Here is a 22,799-nt window from a genome sequence, read left to right on the forward strand (position 1 = left end):
CCCAGCCGGCGCCCAGATGCGAAGCTCTGCTCTGGCCCCAAGGCTCCCGGATCTTGGCCCCAATTCCTCCCGGGGCAGCCCCAAACCCGGCCGGGGCTCAGCCCTCTCCCCCCGGCACCCGGGGCCAGCGGCAGCCCGGCCGAGGCTCGGCGAGAGGGAATTGAAGGCGGCCGAGGAAGCGAACCGATGCAAGTTTATAAAAGCTTTTATTTGCTCTTGGTATGACCAAGAATGGGACAGTGATCTTTTATACAATTTGATACAGTAAGTGGTACAAAAGAATGTGTTTTAAATAAAAAGCCAGAGTGGAGTAGCAAAAATATTAAAAGATTAAGTAAAAAATTGTAGGCATGGGAATTAATCCTAGACCCTTCAAGTTGATGCTGTTTTTCCACCATCCGAGTCCGAGAGCACGAAGCGCTGCTTTCAGCCCTGCCCCGCCACGGCACCGGCAGCTCCCCGGGGCGGTGAACACCCTCGTAGGATAGGTTCAACCTCAGGTTTTGCTTTAAAGTGACCAATTTAATCAAGTTACTTTTTTTTTTTTTTTTTTTTTTTTTTTTAAACCATGATAAAAGGTAGCGGCTGAGCTTTCCTCCGCTGGCCGGGTCGGCTAAAGCCCCGCTGCGGCAGCACCGCCAGCACCGGGCAGAGCTGGGCACGGCGAAAGCCGCTTTCGCGTCCTTTCCCAGGCTGGCCTTAGGCTTTATTCCACGCAAAGGGCTGGGGAGGGACTTCCAAGTAGAGATTTCACAAGCAGTTAGTTTGCTAGCTAGCAGGAAGTTTAGATACCGGCAGAAATAAAGTTACTGCAAATTCCTCCAACATCATTATTATTATTAATTTTTTTTTTTTTTTTTTCTTTTTTAGCATCTGCATCGACTCTTGTTGCTCACTCCTCCTCGGCTGGGCCTTGCACTCCACAACACAAAACAAAGCCAAGCCACGCGGTTAAAATTCATGGTTTTTACAAGTAGACCGTCTAGAAATAGTTCAGTTTATTAACTCGGTAAGGAGAATACGAACCGGAGGTGGGAGCTAGTAGTACCAGCGAGTGGCCTGTTCTCTACCTGTTGGCTTGCAACGAACACAGCGTCTACACAGGATCCCGCGGGATTTTACACAGAGGGAGCCAAGCCCCTGGAAGCAAATAAAAAGCTCACGTTTAAAACAAGGATTATTTTAAAAAAAAAAAAAAAACCAAAAAAACCCCAACCAAACAGAAAAACAAAAAAAACCACCAAACCCTTGATGTATGTTTCTCCATTTTTCCCTTTTTGATAATGTTAGAAAGTGCAGGTTTACCCGGAAGGTAGCCGTACGCTATTTACAACGCTGACCGGCAGGCGCGGGACGCGAGAAAACGAAACGGCGCCGATTTATCCACCCGTCCCGGCCTCCTGCCCGAGCCCAAGAGCCACTCGACTGGGAAGGGTTAACACACACGGAGACAAAATGCCAAAATACAGAGGGAAAGGCAGACACCTCGGCCAAGTGACTACACGGGAAGCCGTTCAAAACGAGAAGTTCAACGTTAAAACACCGTCATTGCGTTAAAATTCAACCAGCGTTATTCACTGCTTTCGCTATTTACCGCAGGCAGTCCGAAACTCAAGCGGGCAAGAGCGAGGCACGAGCTTGCCCGACTTTAAAGGGAGAACGTGAGGCTCGGGGAAGAAGCATCATCTATTTAAAATATCATTTTTGTCCTTGGCCGGAGCTCTCCTAGGTGGTATTTTAAATGCAAGGCAAGCGAACCTACGAACGCTGCCGCAGCCTGAACGCCCGCGTCGGCAGGAGCGTCCCGGACCCCGTCTCCCTTCAGGAGTGACGAAGCCAACGCCACGGGTGAGCCCGGAGCCCGGCCCGGAGCTGCGGGCAAAGCGAGGAGGCGAGCTGGAAAAGCGAGTTCATCCCCGCCGCGTTCCCACAGCGCGGGGAGAGAGGGCAAGGCTGACCCAAGTACCAACGACTCAGCTTTTAACGCCGGAAAATGGAAAGTTTTCAGGGGAGGTAATAAATTAAACTGCCAACTTTTTTTTTTTTTTCCTTTTTTTTTTTTTTTTTTCCTTTTAAATCTAGTTTCGCTCAGCCTTTCGCTAGGCTACCGAACAACTTGTTGGAGCGGCTAACGGTACGAGAGAACTGAAAAAGTTCATGTTAACTGCTGTCAGTTTGGGAATCGCATGTTATATTCATACACATAAAAGTAGACAACCACATCACCCTCCATAGAAAACTAGTGCATGCAAGTAACTCTTCCATATCATAAAACCCAACGGCTATGCAGGAGGAGAGAGAAGATATACTAGTGAACTGACATTGGCTAGAGGGAAATTAGTAGGTATCTTCAACATTTTTACCTTGAAAGCTAAATCAGTGCTTTGTATTAAGTTTTTGGCAAACATACCACGTTGCCATCCTTTTAATTAACACATCACACCATGAAGAAATGCAAATAAAAGCAGCATGCAGGCAAAAGGAAAGAGCTGCAAGTGAGGGGGGGGGAAAAAAAAATGGCAGCAGGAACAGTTCTGAATGGCTAGATCACCAAAAAGGAGACACAGCAGATTAAATGTAATTTTTTTCTTTTTTTTTCTTTTTTTTTCTTTTTTTTTTTTTTGCACCACCCTTTGTCCTCGATGCATTACACCAACAATTACAGAAAGCAATCACAAAAGAGTTCAGTATTTTAAAATGGTCAAGTATGGATGGTATGTCTCCTGCACATGCTTCCACCAGCAGAAAAGAAAGAGAACAAAACAAACAAAAAAGAAAAAGTGAAAACAAAAGTTCCTTTCCACATAAGGCACAGGACAAAATAAACCCCATTCACATACTCAAGGCGAAAATGAGTGTTTTCCTGGCTCTTTTGCTGATGCATCTAGGGAACATGGTGACTCAAGCACATTATCCATGACAGAAGATTCCACTGTTGTACAAAATAAATTGTTAACTCTAACTTTTATTCTTATACAATTTGCAGGATAGAGTTGAATATGATTGCTCTATGTTTTAATGTCAGGAGGAACGGGACTATAATACAACCAAAACGTAGTGGTAAGTTGAGCAGGTACATGAAAAAAAAAAAAAATGAAGTCACGGAGATGATTTTCCTACACGTGTTGTTGAGAAAATTATAGTATGCAAGCTCTCCTAAACGGAAAAACAAAGGGAGACAGGAACTTGTTAAGATGAGGAACTAAACATTGGTTTAAGGTTAAAAACGGGCAGAGTGGTTTGTTTCGCAGCGAGAAAAAAGGGGCGGTGGATGGCGATTGGTGATATAGGAGAACGTTCAGCAACACTTGCTCTTCCAGCCTGTCACCCCACCTCCACTGCTGATATCTACATTTTCACTGTTGGGCTCTTTTACAGGGGTCTGCAATGAAACAAGCGGGAAAAAAAAGTTAGAGGACTCTCGAGACATCCCGAAATAAAGCATTCAGAGCTGAAGAGATAGCGGCTTACAGAGAGACTGACATCACCAAATAATAATATGAATAAACTACGGACAAAGAGCTCCACAGAGATGTGGAGCTGTGGAATCCTCCTCCCCTTGCCAGCAAAAGTATGCAAAACCTATTTAAGGGGGTTTTGTTTTGGTTTAAATAAAGGACGACTGGAAAAAGCCAGGCGGGGAGGGGGAGGAATCTTTTGAACTTGGACCACCCCAAAGTAAACTCAAAACTATTTCTAGATCCTGCTCTTCAAACTGACACTTGGGCTTTGGTGGAGTAAGGAAATCACAGTGTACAGCTAACACAAGCTGAAGTTAAATTATGTGAACTAATGACCTTAAAAAACCACAGAGTAATTTATGGATAAAGAGGGGTTGTTCAAAAGCATCTGCCTTCCAGTTAAGCAGGACACCAGTTTCCGAGGCAGCGGACAAAACAGGCTCGCCTGCGTCACGGGATGTAAACTTGGTTAGACCAAAGCAAAAACCAAAAGTTAAGTGGTTTTGGTCAGATGCTAACATCTACTTTCAGCAGTTTAGAAACTAACCTAAACATTTATGAGAATACTGCAGTTTCATCTCTATATTCCTTTTATTATTCTCTTTGGCACAGCCTTGCAAAAGCAACAAACCCCCCCGCCACAACCCCGTTCTTCAGACAAATACATTGAGGCCCAAAAATGAAAATTCAAAGGTCAAAAGGGTCAGTAAGACTTGCTAGCCTTGCTAGCCTGACCTCCCGTTTACCAAAGGCCAGCGATTTTCACCCAGTTTCTCACATCAAGCTTGTCAAAAACTGGTTCAGAAACAACTCGGAACTACAACGGTGAACCAGACATTGTTGAGCAGATGCGTATCTACAAGGGTTGCAAAAAGATTCGGCATTGACCTTGCGCTAAATTTCTAACCAATGGACTCGGATGACATTATCAACAGCATTCCTGCAGGAGAGCGGTGGAAGACGGTGATGAAGGCAGTCTCGATACAGGGCAGTCCCTACCGCTAAGCTGGAGCGCAGAAAAAGCACGTAGGGTCATTCGTTTAGGAGCAAAAGCACGTATGCTAGAGTTGGCCAACCCATGTTTCTTGAACTCCACGGAGTTTCAGTGCTGGAGAAGCAGTGCCTGATCACAGGCAGGAACGTGCTAGCACAGGGGTTACTGTGTAAATCCAGTCCTTGGCTCCGGGAGTACATCAGCTAACGAACCAGCCCTGGAGCCACCCACGCATCCAGCCCAGCTCAATCCTGCAACAAAATAGTGGCAGCTACTGGAAGCCGATGCATTTTTCTACTCATGGAAGATATCAGGGATACAAGTAGAGCAGCATCCTGTAGCTCTCGGCATACAAAGATTTGGGTACAGGCCACAGAAGAGACAGCCGTCTTTATGGTACGCTCTACATCTTAGGAGGAGCCAACCACCAGGAAGAAGTGGTGATCCACGTTCTTCTCTCAGTTGCAATATAACCTTCCAACAAAACCTCCAACGAAAGGCAGAGGCTGAGAGGGCTGATCATCGGAAACAAGGTAGGAAGTGACAGAGCTCGTTCATCGGTTCTGTCAACCACATCTAAACTCTTCCCAACAGGTGCTTGAGAGTTTTTAGACAGTGTTGTGTATCGATCATGGAATCGTTTAGGTTGGCAAAGACCTTTAAGATCATCGAGTCCAACCATTAACCTACACTGCCAAGCCCACCACTAAACCGTGTCCGTAAGCACCACGTCTACACGTCTTTTAAATACCTCCAGGGCTGGGGACTCCCCCACCTCTCTGGGCAGCCTGTTCCAATGCTTCACTATCCTTTCTGTGAAGAAATTTTCCCTAATACCCAATCTAAACCTCCCCTGGCGCAACTTGAGGCCATTTCCTCAAGTTGATGGAGATAGCGGCAGGGAAAGGACAATTCTCTTCCACGCCAATTAACTCCAAGCACACGTACGACACAACTGTGAGTTTAAGGGCCAAACAACTACAAGTTTACGTTCCTTGGCTCTTTGATGTATACTACTCCCTCTACATCAAACAAGCTTTAGAAGCTTCGAAGCTTTAGATGTACAATACTCCTTGAGGGACTCTGTCTTAGCATGCCAAAGTCAAACACTGCAACAATTCAGGTAAACATCAAAAGCAATAGGAGCTGAAATTTTAGGATTTTTTTTTTTTTTCCCCCCAAACCAATCCTGTAAACACCTACCTTTTGAAGAATGTCTTCTGCTAATGTGAGGAATGCCTTCTCAATGTTTATATTTGCTTTTGCACTAGTTTCGTAAAACCTAATACCGTGCTCCCTAGCAATCTAAACCAAAAAAGAAAGAAGGTGGTTAGCGTTACTGTAGAGTTATTCAATCGCTGCTGCTGTAACTTCGGGATTAGCGGCATTTATAAGCATGTAATATTCTTTCAGCCGTAGCAGGCATCAGAAGTACTAGCTAGGCAAGGTGTCACAAAAGGAGATTTGGAACTTAATGATTCAGAAACAGCAATTAAAGTGTATTAAATCACAAGTCAACGTCTGAATATAAAACGACAGATACCACACAAGCCCGTCACATGGTAAGTAACTTAACAAAGGATGCCTGAAAATTTTTAGTTATCAAAGAAAGCAGATACTGCAGCTGAACTCATTCCATTCATGGCAGTTGTTTGCAGTGCAGCTTCTGAGAAACTGAAGTCTAAGTTCCCTAGACTTACAAACCATTAGCAAATCCAGCCGCTTTGTTCGCTCCCCAGCACATCCCGTTGTGGCATCTCAATCACCTGGAGACGGCGGGAAGTCTTGGCACCGATTTGCTTATTTTGATAAGAAAGTTTTTGTCCAACGCTTACCTGTTCGCCTTTTGCTTTAGGGACAACTCTTTTATCTTCCATGTCACACTTGTTTCCTAACAGCATCCTCTCCACATCTTCATTGGCATGCTAAAATGAGACAAGAGACAGGTTTACACGTCTCCCCCAACAAGCAGTAAATATCTACTTCACTTCTCTATTTCCAGGCTGTTTGAAGTCCAGGCTAACGTTCACAGGTCTTGGTGTCCTGCACTTTCCCGAGTCGTAACGAAGACTGCTAGAAATCACTTTTCAGACAGTGCCTTTAGACTAAATAGCTCATATAACCTGGAAGTGGAATGAGACACCAGCTACAGGTTTGACACAGCTCTATCACCATCCCAATGCCAGTTATTTTCCGCCTTCCTTTTCATTTCTGTAGTTTAAGTGTGAAGTCTTCCTTTCTGAAAAAGACTTAGTGCTGTTCTGCAACCCGGACGCTTCTAGTTAATGACACCAGCCTACCAAATCTTCGCTAGTTTGCATTCAGTGACATGGGAAAAGAATCAATTTCCTGCCTGGCACTCGGAGGTGTCAGGCTGTACGCATGCTAGACAAGCACATTACAGAAATGATGCTACAAAACATTACCAGACAAGAAGAACCCCACGTCTACAGCTGCCAACAATCAAGCTTCACGCCCTAGAACGGCTCCAGCTGCCACTTCTACTTTTTTTGCTGTTGAAAGGGTCCTTCGCATAGTTTTATTGTAGACAGGTAAGTCTCCTTCACAATTGCAACTATGCTTTCAACCACCGCAAAGCCGAATAGCCAGGAAGTTGGTCAAAACCACTTTTGCAGAGGAGCTGCCGAGTTAACTAACAAAAGGAAATTGCCGCGCTCTAGCATCGTGCTGTTCCGCTGGTGTCGCAATCAGAGTAGGACTGCATGTCAGCTTTGTGCTTCAGCTCCGTCTGCTACGTACTTCACACAGACGTTGAGAAACTCATGCGGTGAAATGGCATGCAGACTCTACACCAAGCGAACATAAAACAGGACATCACAAAGGGAAAACTGAAGCAAGCACCACGCTAACGCTCAGGATCCAGGGAAAAGCAGGATGACATAGCAGGGAATTGCCTTTGTAAGGCAAAAGCGAGTGACAATGCTTTCTCAAGGAATGCTGAACGAGCAAAAATACCTTGGCTGTTCAGTTATTGAAGTACTGCCAATATCCATCATAGTAAGGAAAGAACACACCAAAGATATCCACCAGACTAGCAGAAAAGTGCCAGCAGCCGCAGCGCAAAGCATCACTTAAGTGGATAACTGAAGTAGCGGGCGCTCGTCTGAGAGCAAAGGCTGCAGCTCCGGCTGGGGGGTCTGCACCACCTACCCCGACTGCGGCCGATGCCTCCACCCAGAGCTGCTGAAGGGAGAGGCTGCAGTGCAGACCTCGGACCGCAGGAGGTGCCTGGACCTTTCTCCTGAGGCAGGGACGGGCAGCAGACCTGCCTGCAAAAGTTGTGCCCGGGTGGAGGACCTCCCACAGCAAGCGGCTGAGCTGCAGGAGGCGGCGAGAAGGCGGCTGCGTAACATCAGGGAGGCTGAGAAGGGGTTAGATAGCCGGTTCCGAGCGCAGCCCGCAGTGGACCCACAGCCCACAGCCAAACAGCCAAAAACTCCCCCACCAGCGCACACAGAAGGGAGCGGGGCCAATGATGCAGAAGAATGGATGGGTGCAACGGCAAGGGCCAACAGGAGGAAGAGGCTTCCCCCGAAGCCCGAGCTGCCCTTGCAGAACCACTTCACCACTCTGCAGGCTGAAGAGGAAAGACCCATCGCACCAGGAGAGATGCTGGAGCTGAGTAAGGCAGCCCGATCCACTCCCCATGTAGCAACCGGCACAACTAAGAAAAGGCAACAGTTGATAGTCGTAGGCGACCCTCTTCTGAGAGGTACAGAGGCACTCGTTTGCCTACCTAGATTGAATATTGGGAGAAATTTCTTCACGGGAAGAGTGGTCAAGCATTGGAACAGGCTGCCCAGAGAGGTGGGGGAGTCCCCAGCCCTGGAGGGGTTCAATAAATGGGCAGAGGTGGCACTTGGGGACATGGTTTAGTGGACATGGGGGTGTTGGGTTGATGGTTGGGCTGATGATCTTAGAGGGCCTTTCCAACCTTAGTGATTCCTGGTTTTACTTTCATGAAAGAATAATGCAGCCACCAAGCCAGGAAACATGAAATTAATTCTTCCTCTCCCCTGAATTGGTTTAGTGGTGGACTTGGTAGTGTTAGGTTAATGGTTGGACTGGGTGATCTTCAAGGTCTTTTCCAACCTAAACGATTCGATGGTTCCATGACCTGACGCACTCTCTAGAGATGTGCTGCTTACCGGGGGCTCGTATCAGGGATGTCACTGAGAGACTACCAAGCTTTGGACAATCCACCAAGTATTATCCACTGCTGCTGTTTCACGTGGGCACCAGTGATCCAGCCAGGAGCAGTCTGAGGAGTATCAAGAAGGATTAGAGAGCCTTGGGAGCAGCGGTAAGGGACTCTGGAGCACAGGTAGTTTTTTCATCAATCCTCCCAGTCAAAGGGAAGGGGTTTGAAAGGGCCAGTCAAATCAACAAATGGTTACAGGACTGGTGCCACAGCCAGGGGTTTGGCTACTTAAGACCACGGGACTGGCTTTGAAAAACCTGGTCTACTGGGGGCTGATGGGGTCCATCTGTCAGAGGAGGGGAGGAGCATCTTTGGCCACAGGCTTGCCAAGCTGGTGAAGAGGGATTTAAATGAAAGTTGCTGGGGGAGGAGAACCTTAATCCATCCCACTCCTACCAGTTTAATGCCAGTGCCAGCAATAGGTGCCCAGAGCCTGGAGAAGGATCACAGGTCAGCAGGAGAGCAGCATAAAGGAATTCCAGCCACTCCAGCCAGGAAGTCAGCTTCATTGGGGAGCCCAACTTAAATGCCTCTCTGCAAATGCACATAGCAAGGGGAATAAACAAGAGGAGTTAGACATGTGCGTGCCTGCAGGGCTATGATCTTATGGGCATCATGGGGATGTGGTGGGATGGCTCCTTTGACTGGAGTGTTGGAATGGAAGGATACAGGTTCTTTAGGAAGGACAGACATGTATGAACAAGGAGCTCCTGGACAAACTCAAACATGAAAAGGAAGCCTACAGAGGGTGGAAGCAAGGACAAGTAGCCTGTGAGGAATACGGAGAAATTGTCTGAGCAGCCAGGGATCAGGTTAGGAAAGCTAAGCCAAAGGGATGGAGAGCAGCCCTGCGGAGAAGGGCTTGGGGGTGCTGGGGGATGAAAAGCCCGACATGAGCTGGCAATGTGCACTGGCAGCCCAGAAAGCCAAGCCCACCCTGGGCTGCATCCCCAGCAGCGTGGCCAGCGGGGCAAGGGAGGGGGCTCTGCCCCTCTGCTCCGCTCTGCTCAGCCCCCCCTGGAGCCCTGCGCCCAGCTCGGGGGCCCTCAGCACGGCACAGACAGGGACCTGTTGGAGCGGGGCCAGAGGAGGCCACAGAAATGGTCCGAGGGCTGGAGCAGCTCTGGGGCTTTGAGCAACCTGATCTAGTGGAAGGTGTCCCTGCCCACGGCAAGGGGGTTGGACTAGATGACCTTTAGTAGTCCCCTTCCACCCAAACCATTCTGTGATTCTATGAAGTACTTTGAAACCTGCCATGAGAAGCTTCTTGGAAAGTGTGATTTGAATTTACTTTCACTTCGACAGTCTTAATACTACTTTACGGTAGAATTACTAATACAACTACAGAGGCAAGAGATCCATGTACCCAGCACTCCTACTTACAGTAATAACCCATTTCACATTCCTCGGGAGAATCACCCCCAGGTTTTTTTCCTTCAGGTCACAAGGAGGAAGAGCAATCAGACAGCAAAGGCAGATTAAGATACCGTGTAGAATAAGACTCTGAAAATGTTGACTTTTCATGCACACACACAAAACTGCTTAAACAGCAACAGACTTCTTTCAAATACAGCCAGCTCCAACGTACAGAACTGTGCCCTTGAGCAACTCAACTAATTCCTACCAGCCCAAAGCAAAAGCACACAGCATAGTACACCTCTGCAGAGAGTGTGACCTTTAAATAATTAAGTATTTAGCAAGGATGAAGGTGTAACGTCTCTAGGTTTCCTGGCTATTTCTAAATCAAGGCTTAAGTATCCTGTAGAAGTCTCCTTGCACAGAATAGCAATTCAGAACAGCAGCTTGCTTACTGAAAATTCTCCTCCTTGAGAGAATATCCTTGGCAATATTAAATCCTCATAAAACCAAAGCACTTAGCTACTTCATTCACAACCATCATTTGCAATAATCCTGTACATGAGTGGGTACACTGGCCACACATTTTAGCAAGAAGCCTCAGCGCTGCATCTGGAACCTCAGAGGATGACTTCAGCCATCATTGCTGCAAAACGCACTCTGTTAGTGAGCTTCTTCCATAATAAAAAAAAAAGCTTCCTAAGGTGTCAAACATCCCTTATAAAACTGCAGTAACAGAGCAGCCTTCACAATGCACCTGCAATCAGCTGCAGAGGTTTGCGAGAGACAGATTTGAAAACATGAGGCCAGCAGAAACAGTCACTTCTCAGACACAATGGTATGAATGACATCCATTACTCAACTTCCTGGATACTACTAAATTTTTTTAAACAAAGCAACTGCAGAATCTAAAGGCCTTGGTTTCAAGTTTATATTCAGCTCACCGCTGAGTCTCTTCCTGTGCTGCCTTACTTCCCCCTCACCCGCCTTCTGCACCCGTCAAAATGTGTACCTGTCTATAAAGAGCAGTTTCCCGTTTCTCATGCTAGGAAATTAAAGTCCTGATATCACATTTTTGCTCTGTAAGAACCTTTCACCAGCCTCAACACTTCAACTAGCAATGCCCGACAGCAGCCATCTGCTGACGCTCAGTTCTACAGGGCCATCTTCATGTTTTCTAGGAAAATAACAAAGCTGGAAAATCTAAACATTTATTCCATTTGGGAATAGCATAGCAAAAGCAAGAACTAACAGTCGTGCTGCTCTCTAACATCTCAGAACTCTTGGAGAATGAACTCTTGGGGATCCAGGCACTGAATGTTTCCACATCTATTTCTTCTGCTTCACTTGACCTTGCTTGAAATTTTTCCAGCCTCCTTGTTTGGTACTCCTCTAACAAGGACAAAAATCAGCTATACGGGTTTGAGCAGTTCGCTGACATCCACAACAGCAGTCTGCCATACTGCCTCCGACAGCCACGATAAACTTGCAAATATTTCATGACAGCAATTTTGAGGGAGCGGAGGTGATCATATTTAATTATCTTTGAGGATTTACATAGTCATCCTTATGAAATAGGTTAGTACTAGAAGCGGCATATTCTATAGCTACTCTACAGCTCATGGCTTAGCGTTGCTCCCCTGCACATCACCTCGTGGTGGCAGCTCCTCCGAAAAACTGCAACTCCCAGGTACTACAAGACGTATTCCTTACCTTTAAGTGCTCTCCAGCACAGAAACAAAGTTTGCTCGTGTGTGGATTTGACAATTTAGGACACCACTAGCCCCTGCGCAGTGTTGTGATCCTTCACGCCGTTGTTGAAGGGAGAGTTGAGGGAGGGAACACAGGACACAGGCCAGCCTACGAACAGCACCCAACCCCCTGTGTTAATTTACACACTACACCTTCTGCCAGGGCAGAAGCAGAAGCTGCAACCGAGAAGCCGAGTTCTGTGGGACTCATCACATGCTCTACGGGTCACAACAAACAGCTCAGTTGCGGGATCTTACAGACATTACTCACCTCATCTATGTTTCTGAGCCACTTGCTGATGTTTTCAAAGCTCTTGGCATTGGTGATGTCATATACTAGCATGATCCCCATGGCACCTCTGTAATAGGAGGTGGTGATGGTGTGAAATCGTTCCTGCCCCGCTGTGTCCCTGCAAAAAACAGACAGAAGTACATATCAGAGGCGAGCTCTAAAGAAACCAGCACGGTGTATCTATCAGACAAGCGTGCATGGCGCGGTACGTGCTCTATTGCACCACTACCGAGGGATGTGCAATGTTTTCAAAGAGCGGTAGGACACGCTCCAATGTGCATCAGCAGCAGCTTCAAGGAAGGCCCCTTCCCTCCCAGACGTAGCTGAACAGAGAACAAAAAGGGCAAGCTTCCGTCAGCCAGGTTCATGAGGGTACAGAAACTTAGGGCTTGAAGTTTCCCTTTTGGATTTTACTTTAAAGGGGACTGTTTTTTTAAAAACACATTTCAGAGTCAACTACGACAGAGATAAAAGACACTGGGCTGCTTAACTGGGTTTACAGGACGATGGTGGCAGAAGATGACGCTACCTGTTGAACAGCAAAGTGGTAAGTTGCAGTAGGTCTTCTGGTACATTACTACAATAAATAAACCCAGTACCAAGTCATGGTAGGAATTTGTTAATTGTAAACTTTGTATATTTATTGACAACTTGAAACTTGCACCCAAAAGGAGAAACTTTTATTTCCAAGTCTCGTATTTCGGGGAAGTGTCTCAGACTTCTGAGCCCCGGTGGAACCCAGTAGCGGACAGGACGAAAACAGGAGCAAGAAATGCTCTACCAACTCTTCAACAGGACCATGAGCTCCAGCAGCGGGAGCAATTGAACAACCCCAGAAATGCCATCGTCCCAGACACTCTCTCCAGTTACCAACCAGTTCTGCCCAAATGAACGTAAAAATAAGCCACCTTAAAACCCCGTCTACAATTTTTAAGTTACATACCACAACCACTGACCAGCCTGATTAGACACTGCCCAAACCCAGGTGACTCAGTACTCAAGTCTCTGTAGGAAGTTCCCAAAATGTTGTAGGCTGTTTAGCAGTGCCGCTGTCGAAGTCAGCAGAGTCTGGAACTGCAACCGGCGATGACCTGACCCAACTACCCAGTCAACACCACGACAATGCCCAAAAAGATCCACAGTTCCACATTTCAGCAGCTGCTGAGCAGCCACAAAGACAATCACTCAACATTTTCTGGAGCTTGGGACTTAAAACTGAGAAGAATTTTGTTTTCAGATCAGTTTTATAAAGTTTTAACGAGATCTTACATATGTATATCCCTGAAATTTTAGATCAAAGTGCAGGAAAAGTAAATCTAGAAGATGTACTGTAACTACAAGTTGTCGATTTCTATAAGCAATATGGTGAAAATTGATCATGCAGGATTAATGACAGTATGTATTTACCCACCTAATTTTGAGTTCTGTGATGGAATGCATGAGATTTGGTTACACAAACTTGCGTGCCATTAAGTTGAGAATTAAGAGTTAACGGTGTATTCTAGCATCTTTCAGAGGACAGAAACCTAACAGAGTACACGTTCACAGACAGTTTTCAGTGACACTACTCACACAAGGTAGAATATCAAAGGAGTCTCCAAATTTAAACTGGTCTAAATTGAGATTAAACCACCTTCAGAAAGGCACAGCATCCCCCCCTGCCCCACATTTCCTCGCTCACAAACTAGTAACCTCAGAAAAGATCACGGACTGGAGTTGACCTAGCTCATTTCCCTCTCAGCTGTTCCCGAGGTCACAGCGAACGCCTTGGCAGAACGCGGACACCACCAGGCACCGAGTCCTGCGAAAACTCGGCTCTCCCCACCGCCCCGTCACCTAGAGCTGACCCAACAAACGCTGACTGCAGTTGCCAAATCAGTTTGTTTAAGCGCACGTCAGATTTCTGGCCAAGTATCAGCTGGCGAAGGGGGAGTACATTAAAAGCCCTGAAGCCTGAACATGCCATGGAGGAAAACCTCCTGAGATGGAGGGGAAATGCTCTACAAAGTTTCTTCTTGAAGAGTCTTATTGGATCTCTTTGGCTCAGACCCCAGATCACTGTTTTGAGGCCAACTGCTCCCGAGGTTTTATCTCCTCCTAGGAAATGGCAAACACCAGGAAGAGGGCAAAGAGCAGAGGAGGAGGGATAGGGGCGGGCCCTAAACCCGAGCACCACGTTGTTCAGAGGTGTTCCAACAGGCCATGCCGCGCAGAGGTCTGGCTCTCCGGCAGCAGCCTCAAGAGGCAATCTAGTCCATTCCCTGGCTCTACAAAACGTTGAGGGGTACCCACATTATTCCTGGAAGATGCCCGATGTGCTGCTGGAGACCTCTGACGACTGCTGGCTTGAATCCCCCTTCTCTCTTCCTTTCTGTCCCATTTGAAAGTTTCTCCTGATGGCACCCTTGGGTTTTCCTTTGTGCAAATTAAGGCCGTCAATCCTCATCGTACCTTTCATAGGGGACTAGAGGAGTTCATTTCCCTTCTTTCTACAACTACTTTTTGCATACTCAAACACAGCTCTTGCACCTTCTCTGAATTTTCTCAAGCCACCTCAAGTTCTAAAGAACTTACTCACTGGCCAAAGGTCTAAGATATGCAGCCTCACTGATCAGTCTCTGGACTCCCTCCAATATGCCCATGTCTAAACAAAAACCAGGACACTACTCCAGCAGAAGTCTTACCAGGCTCATGCAGGAATATTTTCTAAAGACTTGGGCATGCCCGTTTACACATCCTACTCCCTTTCCTCATGATAAAGCAGATTTTTCTGACATTCAAATAACTGATTACACATACTGAACTTGATAACTTTGCATTTGTCTCTACTGAATTCCACAGGACTTTTTTCCGTGACATTTCTCCAGTTGGTCAAAAGCAATCTGAATTATAATCCAGTCCTCTACACAATTTATACTTTGCAACTTCATCTGTTCCTGCTTAGCTTAAATACAATAACCATGCACTCTATTCCCTTATCCCAACCATTAAAGAAAACATTGCCTATCATGAAATTCAGGACAGACTCCTGCAAAATATCTCAACAGAACTCTTACACATTTCTCTTGCCACGAGTTTTGTATCCACTTGGTAGTGTCTTCACCTAAGTCACTTCCCCCTAACTTGCTTGTATCAAGCAGGACAGCGTCAGCCTTACCAAAACCATCAAGACGTACAGCATCTATGACTTCTCCCCTCCTGACAAGGCCAGTAGCCATCACAGTAAGAATTCAGCTTGATTTTACACAACTCGGCATTGACAACACTGAGTTGTTACTCATTACTTGTCATGTCCTATGCGCCTACCACTAACCTGCTTAGTTAACTCCTCCAGTGTTTTTTTCTGGCAACTGAAGCTAAGCTAATGGATGAAAAGAAAGCTGGGGAGGGAAAAAGCAAAGAACCTGGAGTGCTTCCTTTTTTTTTTTTTAAAGAAAAAAAGGTACTATATTGGCCCTTTCCCCTTCTTAATGGATTCTCCATTCATTATTCAGAGATAACTCTTAATGGATGTGAGATTAGAGAACTGACTGAAGCAGAGGAAATGAGTTATGGCTTTCAAACTGCCTACGACTGATGAATCCACCCTGAGCAAATGGCATGAAACAACCGGAGACCGCATGTCTTGTTTACTGCCCTGGCTTGCCATTCTTTTGTTCAAACCTCTAGGATGTAAGAATATGCTCCAAAGCCATGGGTGTGCAATAAATCCTTGACGTAGGCAAAAACATCTGTGGAAGCTAGCTAGCTCTCCAAGCTAAAATAAACGTAGACAAGGACTATTAAGATAGCCAAGGAAAATGAGGCCCTACCGCACAAGAGGAAACCGAGAGAACTTGGTTTGTTTAGCTGCAAAATGAAGACAAAGAAGGTCGTCCTGTGGGACTAGGGAAAGGAGAAGCACAAGGAAAGTGAAAAATCTATTTAAATTATTCTCATGCCAACATTAAAGTATGCATAAGCTATATCATATTAGAGGTTTAACCAACAGAGAGAGGAATTTCTGGGACAGCTTTCCGGTTGACCTAGCAGGGACTAAAGAAACCTTAAAATGCACTATGATTTGTTTATGAAAGATTTACACGGATGCAACAGGAAGAGATTATATCTGATGATCTGTGAAGATCCTCCCAGTCCACATAGCTCAAAATAAAGGTCTTCAACGTATTAAACCAAATAATTCCTAGCAAAATAATCCTAAGAATTTTATTACTGTTCCACTGTTTGTTGTTTCTTATAATATTTTTAAAACTATGCAGCAGAATACTGCATTGAAGACACTGTACTGCTGACACCAGGCACGCTCTGAAAGCTTTAGCAACTGGGTCAAAGACTTCCCTTCACAAAGGAACAGCTGTAAGATACTTCATGACTGGCAAATTTCAGCTTTTCTGAAAAAATATTCATCCAGAACAAAAAAAAAGAAAAAAAAAATCTGTAACAAGTGAAGTATCTAATTGTTTTATAGGAAGCCAGACTGGCATGCCAGAAGACCCTCTTCCACCTTGAGCGATTCACATGGTGAATGGTCTCAAAAGCTCTCAAGAGCACGAGTTAACTTTTAGACATTCCTAGGGTAATTGCAAAAAATTAATGAGACTGATGGCACCCCAGTCAGCTGCTGTCTGCAGCTTTGGCTGTTCATCACCATACTTATTAAATGCAAGAACTTGCATATAACAGAGAACTTCCACATGTGTAACTATTTCGGATAGCTATGCTGCTGCACATTTCTTTCACCTGGGCAGGTGTTCCGGGTCAGATGATTATTTTTGCAATGAGCTCCTTGCTGAATAAAACAAAATTTTGAGGGAACTTTTCTAGCCACGTAAAAGCATTCCCAGCAAAGATGCACCGATAGAAAAATGTTACTTTATGGTCTTCTACAGAGTTAAGAGCTGTGTAGAAAAATAAGGCTGTTTCTAAAATTTGTAATCGGTCAACAAGACTATAGGAAAACAGGCTGACATAGAAATTTTATGTGTAGACAACAGGGTCAGAGTAGCAGCTAAGCAGGAAAAAATAAAAAAAAATTTAGATGTCTTTGAATCTCCAAGTTAAACGCTTTTCATTTTACGACAGAAGCCAATTTTGTCATCGTACAGCTTCCATACTAATACAACACTATCAAGTGTGATTGTTTCATACACCGCTGAAGAGAACTGGATCATTTGTCTTACCCAGCTCTGGAAGCTCTTCCAGATCTAGCCTTTTAGATCTCAACTTTCTGGCCTTAACCATGCACGTCACCACCTTACAACAAGCCTGCGCAGGCGCTCCCGGGGCAGCAGTTCCGCAAACAAGCCTGTCCCAGGCGCAGGAGAATCGAGCACTTTGCTAACTTGTACCTACTGTCATTCACCTCAGTCTATCGGGGTTCCTTGTCCTGGCTTGACAATACACGCTGCCAGGAAAGCAATCTGCATGAAAACTGGTAAATGGAAAATTCACAAGTGAGGAATTGACAACTGTTAGTCCCCATGAACCCCTGCAAAACGAACTCTTCACGCAGCTCTACCCATGTATTTTGGTTACTCCTTAAGGTCAGTTTAAGACTAGACATGTATACACCACGTAGCTGTTTAAGGGAACTCGGGCTTTCTTACTGCTCTGACTTGGAAAAGCAAATACAGACCTCTTGAAAAGGCTAATCACTCACTGTTCACATAACCCCACTCTGTTTATAATCCCTAGAAACCTATTCCTAAATACTGCAGTTATTCCTCGACAGCCTTCTGCCCTACCCCATCCCTCCAGCGTTCCACAGTCAGCGTAAAGGTGCTGGGGTTTTTTTTGTTTGGATTCACTCTCCCAGTATCAACATCCTGTAAATCCACCTTCGGGATCACCTCTTACAGTTCCTAGTTGTCTCCCCAGACTGCAGAGTCTGTGAACAGAGAGACCAGAAAGTGGCTGTATTTCATGCAACCAATTTTCACCCAATATTCTTGAATAAACGGAAAGAGGGCTCCTGGGGTAAGTTCTGCTGCAACAGCAGAACAGGATACATCATGATCCTCTTATTTGTCAAGCTCTATTCTGAAATACTTGGCTGATCTGTTTTTTTTTTTTTCCCCCTCCACATTTCCCTTTCTGTGTTTCACCCCCATTATGCTGAACTAGAGCTTCTCCCAGTCTTCCACACCTCATGGATTTCCAGCAACTTTGATTTCCACTTGTCCTTGAGCTTCAAGAGTCCTTCCTTCTCTTCTGTGTCTGCTACCACTATGTATTTTTTAGACAACAGTCAGATTTCCTTTCAGCCTTCGCTTCATCAGGATGAAAAAACCTAGATCCGACTTCTGTGCATTCTCACAAGCACGTAAGAGCCGTACCTGGTCAAAGGTTTTCCAGCTTCCGCTTCTGTGTAGTTCAAGGACATCTGGAGCCAGAGATGACATCTGTGTATTTACGGGTCCAAAACAGACTGCTCTTTCGTGAAATCCCTTGCAAACCCGCGTACGTCTGTGGCTACCACAACATTTTGTGACGAGGAGTTTCACAGCTTAACTTCATTGCCTTGTGTTTTGCACGTGCCACCTTCTAGCCTTACGCTAGAACTGATGTTCTGGTATTGGAAAAGGCAATGAGTTACATCAATCTCTACCTACTTTTCCCAGTATTCTTATGATTTTAAAAATACTCTTGTGTCACTTCTCTGGCATCCTGAAGAATGCTAATCTTTCCAGTTGTTCTTCCTAAAATAGCTATTACGTCCCTCTGATCATCCTACTTGCCCCTTCCTGGCTAGGGCATGCTAATCAAAATTGTATATTATGTTAGGCTGTGACACTTACTTCCCTGCCCACTGGAAATGATCGCACCCACGGTATCAGAAAAATCACATTTAATTTTTCAATTGCTACATTATGCTAATCAGTTTAGTGAATTACAGGATGCCTAAGCCTTTCGGTTTCCATTTCAAAGCAATTCTACCCAACTTCCAGAAGTGCGCAATATTACACTTTGTAGCTGAATTTTTCGCTCTACTACTCTATTCCTCTAAAACGTTTCATCACTTTCATAATGATAACACCATCTTTTCCTGGAGCAGTAATCTCTCACTTTTGGTTCTTTTATTCTCCTTTTCTTCTCTGTACTATGAGCATTACTGTATTAATATTTTCCAAGACATTCATCACTGTGAACCCTCCCAGGTCCCACCCTTTGTACATATTTCTACTCCCAAATTTTCACCCTAATTCCTTTCTCCCAAACCCTGTACTAAGCCCACCACCGGTGATTTTCCATATGGCATCGTGTCATATACTGTCACATCAACAGTTTTTCTGAACAGCCAAGTAGTGCGACAACCTATCCAAGAAAATACCCGATTCTTCTACGTGCTTCCACCCAGAATTTGACATACCGGTACTCCTCCTGATGGATCTGCCCTGAACGAGCTCCTTCCTTCAGAAGGCCAGCCCCGAGGGCTGTGTCCCACCCTCCTCCTCGCTTGCAGCCCACGCACCACACCGCGCTTGCCCGGCCTCGCTGAGGCTCTCCAGAAGCTCCCTGCACACGGACATAGTCCCACTCCTCACCCAACCCCACCACTCTCCGCTCCCTCTCGTCCCAGCCTCCCCTCTCCCCCTTTCAACGTCGTTTTGCAACAGGCACATTTACATTTGGAGCAATATGAAAACGCTTTAATCCTAGCTTGATCCTTACTGAGCAGCAACCCCAGTTTTTAATAGCTGTGAAGTATCAAGTTGCTTTACACCTCTGGCAAGGTTTAACTCAGCTTGACCTCTGTATTCTTGCTTAACTCCTATATATATATATTTTAGAGGTCAAGGCATGACTGAGACACTGCCACGTCTGCTCTTTTTCCGTACCCAGGAAGAGGCAGGTAGCTATCCTGCTCTGTAGGAGCAGAGCTCTATTAGAAAGCACCAGTTTTATCTGTTTTCTGTAAAACTAGTTGCCCACTGAGACTGGACACCCTCCCCACGCAGTACAAAAGCCAGTACTAGCCACAGTAAAACACAGCGACACAGCTTTGCAGGCAGCCGAGAGCAACTCCTGTACCAGGACAGCAGCACGAGAAAGATTTAATATGTGGGTGATGGAGGATTACATGGATCAGTGAGAAGCAGGTCAATATAGTCATTTTAAACTGAGGAACAGTTTATTTCTATTGCTTTCTGTATGTGAAAAGAAATACACTTTTCACCTATGTAAATAACAAGTGCTACATAATCAAAATGCTTAATCACTCCCACTGATGTAGAAACCTTGTTCTGTAAGCGACAGGTTTGTTCAGCCATGCTCACTGGACACAGCTCCTTCATAAACACTGAGCAACTCTATGTAAAGAAACTCCATCGTATCTGGGAAATGGCTAACACATACTAAATTCTTTAAGGTACAAAATTCTGTCACCATCTGTCAATTCGCAAACAGCTGAATGTCAGTATTCTGGAAAGAAAAAAAAAAAAAAGAGGTTTCAATCTGAATAAGCAATAGTAATAATAACAATGATGATGATAATAACAGCAACAATGACAAGACAAAACTGCCTTTGCTTCTAACGATAAAAGGGACTGTTAGGAAGCAAGAAAATAGCATAGAAAAGGCTGGGTGAAGATACGGAGGCACTTTTGGAGAGCTGTGGCTGGACTTACACTCGTGGAGTGGGCCAGGGCCATTGCACCTGGTATCCCGTCCCTGTAAGCGACCAGAAGCAGCTCAGGCGTGCGTACAAGAAACGGGGCAAACTGATAGGCAATCTCACAAATGGGATGACAGTTTTCAGATTGGGGGAACCCACAAATGAAATAGCGGTCATTCCTCCTCTAAATTCCGAGCATGGATATGCCCCATCAATACAAGCATGCCTGCAACGCAATACTGAAAGCACGCAAGCGCCGAGTCTCATCTCCTGTCCTTAACCCAAAGTCTGTTTTTTTTCTTCATCACCCATCTTTTGTTATCTTCTGATCAGCTTAACCAAGTCTGGAGCTGCGTCCCAGTGGAAGCGCTACCCACGACTCGGAAGACATGTTCTGTTGATTCGGCTACGTTAGCTCCTGCGCGTTGACTTCGGTTATAAAAGCACGACCCATACTCTGGATGCAAGAGAAGCTACAGAAACAGCCTCAGGTTTGCAAGGATAACGTTCCACTAAATGCATCCCTTGCTTACTAAACTGCTGCAGTGGGAGCAAAGTGTAATTCTGGAAGTATGTTACACAACTCCTAGAAGTACAGGGTGAGTTTAAATACAGGAAGCGGTGGTTAAATATAGATGCATTGCACAAAATATCTTCACCAAAAGACACTACTGTTCTAGCCACCAAACCACTACTGGGCAAAACTCCTTGTACAGGAAAAGTTGGAAACTACAAAAGCTAGATTTTTCTTCTCTTTTTCTTCCAACAAAAAGTGCATGCCATAGGAACTTCATTTTCTGCTTTCCAAGTTTCATTTCAAACGTGAAATTTTAAACGGGCAGGAACAAGAAGCAGATTCAGATGACAACGTCCAAACTTTGCAATGTTTAAAAGTTGCAATTTCGTAAAACTCGGCTCACCCAAACCCCTCTTCATTTCTCTAAGCCACTAAAACCCACAGTGCATACAGCTGCATTATGGCTTGCTTCTGTGTCTATATACACATTAAACATCCTCAGTATTCCGTATTTTCAGTTTTTACATTTCACGATGACTTTTCCCCAAGTTTAGTCTAACACTTCCTTTTTAAAGTCATTCCAATACTTTGTTCTACCTTTCTATCCCATGGCGATACACAGCACCTACCCTGTTGGGGTAAAAAATGCGACACAGAATGATTGTTAGAAGTTAGGGTTTGACCTGGGTTGACAATCTGAATGTTAACCGTCTGGTGAACTCGTACAGCAGGAGCTGCCCAGCAAGTCAATCGGCGAAGCTGCATTACACCCGACTGCCTCTTTGGCTAACGCTCTCAGCCCCTTCCTTTCCGCTGCTCTGCTTTGGGTTCCCAGCTGATCTACACCCATCCTTCCTCAGGCAGCTCCATCTAAAACACCGCCCTTACGAAGACGGTTACCCTTTGCTGCTCCCCGCTGAAGCATTCCAGCGCGCCGAGTTACTTCATCGTCCAAGAGCTTCCTTAATTGCCTGGCTACACGGTTCATACAACAAAATCAACTTTGACAACTCTTCCCCTTGCGGGGCACAAAACAAAACAACTAAGTTGGCCAACTTCTGCTTGCAGGACTGGGATACGAGAAAGAACTGAGTCACGAGGTCGACGCTCAGAGCGATGGTAACAAGAAGGATTCAGAATACATTCATTAGGAAGGATAATCATTCAGCCAGTTTTCCTCAGAGGAAGGCGAGTGCTTCCTTCTAACCGGAACCCATCCATCTACAAACGTCAACATTATCAAGCCATAAAAGATTTTTGTTAGCGGGGGACAAAATGGGCAAGTTCAAGTTCTGAACTCTCAGTCAAGCTGGAGGATGCACCAGCAATACGTGCACATGGTTGAGGAGGGAGCCTAAACAAATACAGGCTCGGAAAAGCCATTAGCTTTCCTGACCTGCCTTGTTACGGGGCTATTAAAACAGAAGAAAAATCTCTAGCTAGACATGCATAGCAAGCTAAAAGGAAAGAGTTTAGGTTTTGTCTCGTGTTAGACTTTCCAACAGAAAAACAGCCATGTTTTCAGCCAGCTGAGAAACTCTCCACAGTTTACCATGGAAAAATATAAAATAAGTGCAGACATGGATTACGCT

The 22,799-nt window shown here is 45.4% G+C and overlaps 1 protein-coding gene across 2 annotated transcripts in view; it reads right to left on the minus strand.

Moving 5' to 3' along the window:
* Positions 1–672: 672 nt before the first annotated feature.
* The window catches only part of RAB10 (RAB10, member RAS oncogene family), a 52,966-nt gene continuing 30,839 nt past the window's right edge, over positions 673–22,799 (minus strand). Inside the window, exons 3-6 of one of the 2 annotated variants that reach the window (XM_075708602.1) lie at positions 12,056–12,194; positions 6,291–6,380; positions 5,659–5,760; positions 2,067–3,382 (exon numbers count right to left, since the gene is read on the minus strand). In XM_075708602.1, the coding sequence (XP_075564717.1) occupies positions 3,299–3,382; positions 5,659–5,760; positions 6,291–6,380; positions 12,056–12,194 (415 nt within the window). In that variant the 3' untranslated portion in view covers positions 2,067–3,298. Of the gene's footprint in view, positions 1,141–2,066; positions 3,383–5,658; positions 5,761–6,290; positions 6,381–12,055; positions 12,195–22,799 lie in introns of those variants that run through there. The other variant, XM_075708603.1, reaches the window with a different exon arrangement.

The sequence above is a fragment of the Pelecanus crispus genome, chromosome 3 (genome assembly GCF_030463565.1).
Source record: "Pelecanus crispus isolate bPelCri1 chromosome 3, bPelCri1.pri, whole genome shotgun sequence".
NCBI lineage: Eukaryota > Metazoa > Chordata > Aves > Pelecaniformes > Pelecanidae > Pelecanus > Pelecanus crispus.